At 48.8% G+C, this 5,399-nt stretch overlaps 1 protein-coding gene across 2 annotated transcripts in view; it reads right to left on the bottom strand.

Annotated features, from left to right (window-relative positions):
- Window positions 1-5,399, bottom strand: part of NUSAP1 (nucleolar and spindle associated protein 1) — a 32,847-nt gene that overhangs the window by 4,674 nt on the left and 22,774 nt on the right. For both annotated transcript variants that reach the window (XM_075532036.1, XM_075532035.1), the window contains exons 7-8: window positions 3,278-3,474; window positions 1,666-1,823 (exon numbers count right to left, since the gene is read on the bottom strand). In XM_075532036.1, coding sequence (XP_075388151.1) covers window positions 1,666-1,823; window positions 3,278-3,474 — 355 coding nt within the window. The remainder of the gene's footprint in view (window positions 1-1,665; window positions 1,824-3,277; window positions 3,475-5,399) is intronic.

Here is a 5,399-nt window from a genome sequence, read left to right as displayed (position 1 = left end):
CACTCAGACCATTGAGGAATAAGCATGAAAACCAATGAACTCTAGCTTATGTCAACTTCTATGTTAACGTGATAAGGCTCAAAGCATGATGAGTGAGTGAAGCAATGCATATATAACCAAGGACTCAAATGGAAAGGAAATGTTAAAGGATGAGAAAATGTTTTGGAAATGATGAAGGCTACATATATTGTTATAAGAGTTGTAAGAGCCCCCAACCAATCAAATGATTCATATATATATATACATTCATCTATAAGAATGGGAGTCAAAGCCCCAATAAATTGTTAAAATTTTAAAAAAAAATGATTTGGGCAAAGAATGTACAGATGTGCTTTATACAATTGATGTATGTATATGTATGGATTGTGATAAGAGTTGTATGAGCCCCTAATAAAACGTTTGAAAAAAAAAAAAAAGAATGGGAGTCAAAAACTAACTTAACACAACTGGGCAAAGCCCGAGACTGTTTAGAGAAGGCTCAGGATGGGCCACACGTGAGCTCCGTGAGCTCTTCCTGCCCTCAGCAGGCAGCTGCTGCCCAGCAAGGGGCAGTACACGTGAAAAGACTGGCGCGACTGAGGCGGGTCCACTATCCATTAGGTAGCACCCATCCTGCCCCAGCTCGAGGCTTCCCGGCCCCACGTGTAAGGTTGCGGGATAGAGGGCGATGAGAGAGGGCAACTGTGGAGGAATCTTACAAAGATGTAACTCCCTCCATTGGGACTCCTGAAGTTTACTCCCAGGTACGGTCACATGTGGAACGTTCTGGCAGGAGTCTTGGTCAGTGAGCACTTATTACCGAGATGTAGGTTTCAAATCCTTACTCCTCAGACCCTCTCTGCAGTCCCGCCTGCGCGACAGGAGTCTTAGATGACCCCAGCAAGGGTGCGCCCCTCCCCTCTCTGACCCGCCTACCTGCTGAATCCCTCCAGGCTTCAGGAATCAGGCAGAACTTTACAGCCTTCAAGGCTCTTAACTCGGTCACAGTTTTTCCTTTTTTAAAAAATATTTTATTGGGGACTCATACAAGTCTTATCGCAATCCATACATATATCAATTGTATAAAGCACATCTGTACATTAACTCTGGCACATTTAATAGGGCCCTCGGAAGAATCTTGGCATAGTTCGATCTAATATAGGTCTCAAAGTGTTTACAAAGAGCCGGGTGGCACTGCGGATCAGGTGCTGGTTTGCTAACCTCCAGGCTGGCAGTTCAAACCCACCAGGCCACTACATGGGAGAAAAATGGAGGCCACCTGCTCCCATAAGATTAGGCCTCAGAAACCCTATTCGGGGTCACTATGCGTCAAAATCGACCGAATGGCAACAAGTTTGGCTTGGCTGTTCATTCCATTGTTCAGCTCTGTCGTCTGGGCCTCTGACCGAGTCCTGCAGACCACTCGGGCTGGTGCACCCCGACCGCCTCCCTGAGGCCTAGAAGGGGCTCATCCGGAAGGTCATCTTAAGACCCCCTTTTGGACAAGATGGGGTCTTGCCTCAAGCAGATTTCTGTTTCGGGCTTATGTCTCTAGCCTTTCTCCGACCTGTGTAAACCACTACAGTAAAACTTTTACTTTTGTAGATGAGGAGAGGCTTTAAGGAAACGGACACACAGTAATTTCAAGAGGTTGCGTGGCTTCCAGATGAAGCAGAAGTGTTTTACCTGCAGCAGAGTCGGCCTTGGAGGTCTTCAGCGTGTGTGTCCCAAGCACAGCCCGGCCTTTTGGGGTGCTCCCAGCAATGGTCACGTGTGCAGGCTTTCTGGCTGGGGTCTTGGTCAGTGAGCGTTTATGCTCATTATCCTCAGTAGCAGCTGAGAACCTAAACCAGACAGCAGAGGCCAAGCCTTGCGTACTTGTAGCAAGCTGATTCGCAGAGCATGACCATCAGCACGCAGTGAAAGGGCTTCAGTAAACAGTTGTTGCATGAATGAACTTCATTGATGGAACCGGTGTGTTCTCAAAACACCGATCATTGACCAAATCCTGTTACTTGTGGAATATGACCTTGTGTCCTGTTCTCCCCACCTTGACCAGTAACAGTCTAGAGCTCTCTGGAAAGGCCTGTCCACCTCAAGTTATAGCTTAGTAACCACTCCAACAAACTCCCTGTCCACCTCTCCCCTTGGTGCTGGCCAGTCATCGGGAATGGGCAGCTGCTGTATCACTTGACTGTGGGAACAAATCTGCCACCTGCCCAGAAGAATGCCATTCATTTGGGTGCAACACTGAACTAGCCCATTCTCTCCTGAGGGTCAACAGCTAGAAATGCATTCATTTCACGGATTCTCTGCAGTCGGTCATTGCTAACTGGTGGTGCTTCCCTTAGTGGCTCAGACAGTAACACTGAGACCTCAATCCCTGAGGTCTTAGACGCAGTGAAACTCCTGGTTGGTGAGAGGGTTGACTAGAAAGTAACTTCTAGATTTGTAACAGGAGTTGAGGGTGATCCTGAGTCAACACTCCTAAGTCACGCATGACTAACGCTCACAGATGGATGACTCCAGGGGAGTTCAGGAGAGTGGAGATGGCAGAAGAACTGCGCACGCCAGTCGGTTCTGGAGCGAGCACTGTAGGGAAGCCACAAGGGCTTGGCCCTTGCCCACGGTGTCCTTCCACAGTAATCGATAAAGAGCACATGTTCCACTTATCCGTCCTTCCTAGGAGAAAGGAACTCGACAAACGGAACTCCAGACCTTAAGGGGGTTTCGAGTTTTCAGAACTATGTGGGATGCTTGCACGTCCTGGGGAAATGTTAGGAGACATAGTGCTCGAGATGTCTTTAGAAAGGAGAACACGGTTTGGGGTTAGAGGAAGGGAGCCTGAGGACCATCTGTGGAGGCCGTGGCAGTTGGGGCGGCCCTGCTGCCAGCAAAGGTGTGGCAGGTCAACAGGGCGTGTGGTAACAGTGGTCTGAGCATGGTGGGACACAACTGGAGCTTCAACTTCCCAGCTCTCTGTACCCAAAGATGTTTCTGAATTTAAACCACTAAAGAAAACCCCAACACTTATTTTGGTAGGCACTCGGTAGATGTACCTTAGACTTATAAATTAACGAATATCTATACATAAGGCTGTGGAAAAATTCCATTTCTCCATAAACCTCTGAAGCCCCTCGGTTATCTTATTTCCTTACCACATGTGTCTCTAGGGAAAACTGCATACAAACATTAAGGAAAACGAAAACTGTTTACCGACTCTGATCTTTCACCCCATCATGGAAACGACTAAAGGCAGTCCACCAGCAATGGCTTTGAACCTGGCCGCCTTCTTTACCTGACATTCATTTTGGTTGCGGAGAGCGTGGAGGACCTGACTGATCGCTTTGCACACAAGATGCTCCGACTTGCCGTGCCCTGAGACTGACGTGGAGAGCGACGCTGGCTGGCTGGAGTGTGAGCCACTGAGGGCCGCCTTCTGAGCGGAACTGGAGTCACCATCGGAGTCACGGCCACTCCCTTGTGAAGGGCCTGCTGTTGAAGAGGGGAAACACACACCACTTTTAAGCTTGGCCTCTCACACCGTATTGTCTCCTTGGCAAAGTGCTAAAAGGAGCTCCAGTCGCCCCTGGTTTCCTCCACCTGGTGCCAGGCCCTCATGCCCTGGGTATGCCCAGCACTGAAATCCTGTGGCAATCCTGACAGGAAGACTGGCTTCTGGTTGTACTGAGGACTATTCTAGGAGAACACCTTTCCCAGCTGCCAGACACCCAGGCATTACCCACCTAGAGACCCTGTGGCAGAGGACTGGCAATGAAGCAGGGAACCAAGAGCGAGGTCTGCAGGGCCGGCCCCACTCCCAACTACGTGGACCCATGCCGATCCAGAAGAATGCACTTCAGAGGACAGCACTGAAGCTACAGCTCTGAGAGAGGGGCATCTCTGATCAGAGCACACGGGAGCAAAGGAAGAAGGAAGGAGAGAGAGTGGAGCACATCCTGGCCCACCAAGCCCTGAGGACGAGATTCCCGCTCAGAGCAGTCCGTGCATAGAGGACCATAGGGCCGGCCCCACTATGAGACACGGCATACCTCACTGACCCATAGTGCTACAGGGGACAACACTGGAGACACAGTGCAGGAATTGTGCCCAATCTGACCCCACCCCACCGCGGTGGAACACTAAGGGCGTGCAACAAGGGGAACAAAACAATGAAGTCCCTGGGGGAACGCCAAAACTAGACTTTGGGGCCAGGGCACCCCATCAAACTGACTGGGAAACACTCAGACCTTGAGCTATTTATAAGCTTTTATTTTTTGTTGTTGCTACTTTCTTTTGTTGTTTTGCTCTGTCTTGTTTTTGTGCTTAGCAAAGGACATTTATAGAGGTCTAAATACAGGCATGTACATGTGTAAATATATTTATATATATCGATAAGGACAGATCTATGTACATATATTTATATGTTAAGTATTAAGGTAGCAGATAGATACTGGGCCTCTACTCAAGTACTTCCTCAATACAAGAACACTTTGTTCTAATAACCTGGCATTCTGTAATGCTCACCTTCCTGACACGATGGCTGAAGACAAAATGGGTGCATAAGCAAATGTGGTGAAGAAAGCTGATGGTGCCCGGGTCTTAAAAGCTTGAAGGCAAACAAGTGGCCATCTAGCTCAGAAGCAACAAAGCCCACATGGAAGAAGCCCACCAGTCTGTGTGATCACGAGGTGAAGAAGGGATCAGGTATCAGGCATCAAAGACCCAGAAAAAAACCTCCTATCATTGTGAATGAGGGAGAGTGTGGGGTGGAGACCCAATGTCCATCTGTAGACAATTGGACACCCCCTCACAGAAGGGTCACAGGAAGAGACGAGCCAGAAAACATCTGCTGGAGATGTCAGAGAGAGATTGGAGCCCTCACACTGCTGGTGGGGCTGTAAAGTAGTATGCACGTCCTCAAACACCTGGGACAGAAACCCCAAGTGCCCAGCAATCCCTGTCACTGACGTCACCCCAAGGAGGGAAGAGTGCTAGCACAGCAGATCTGTGCACACCCGGGGCATCACAGCACTGCACTCGGGAAGTGGATGGAAACCACCTACATGCAGCAATGGGAAAAATGCAAAAGCAAACACACGATGGACCATTACACAATGCTACAGAATCATGATGACACTGGGGAAGCTAGCCAATCACAGAAGGATAACTATCGTGTGAGGCCGCTGTTGAAAGAGCAGGATAAATGTTTTCCAGTGAAAGAAACAGACTTTGATGATGATCAGGAGTAGGGAACACCAGCCTTTCTACTCCAGACAAGACTTACAGTCTGGGAAACCCACAGGGCACTTCTTCTCCATTCTATTTTTAGAGCATTTTATTGGGGGCTCCTACAACTCTCATCACAATCCATACATCCATCCATTGTATAAAGCACATTTGCACATTCGTTACCCTCA

The sequence above is a fragment of the Tenrec ecaudatus genome, chromosome 14, assembly GCF_050624435.1.
Source record: "Tenrec ecaudatus isolate mTenEca1 chromosome 14, mTenEca1.hap1, whole genome shotgun sequence".
Classification (NCBI taxonomy): domain Eukaryota; kingdom Metazoa; phylum Chordata; class Mammalia; order Afrosoricida; family Tenrecidae; genus Tenrec; species Tenrec ecaudatus.
Note: the sequence above shows the minus strand (reverse complement) of the source record. Positions and strands in the feature narration are given on the sequence as shown.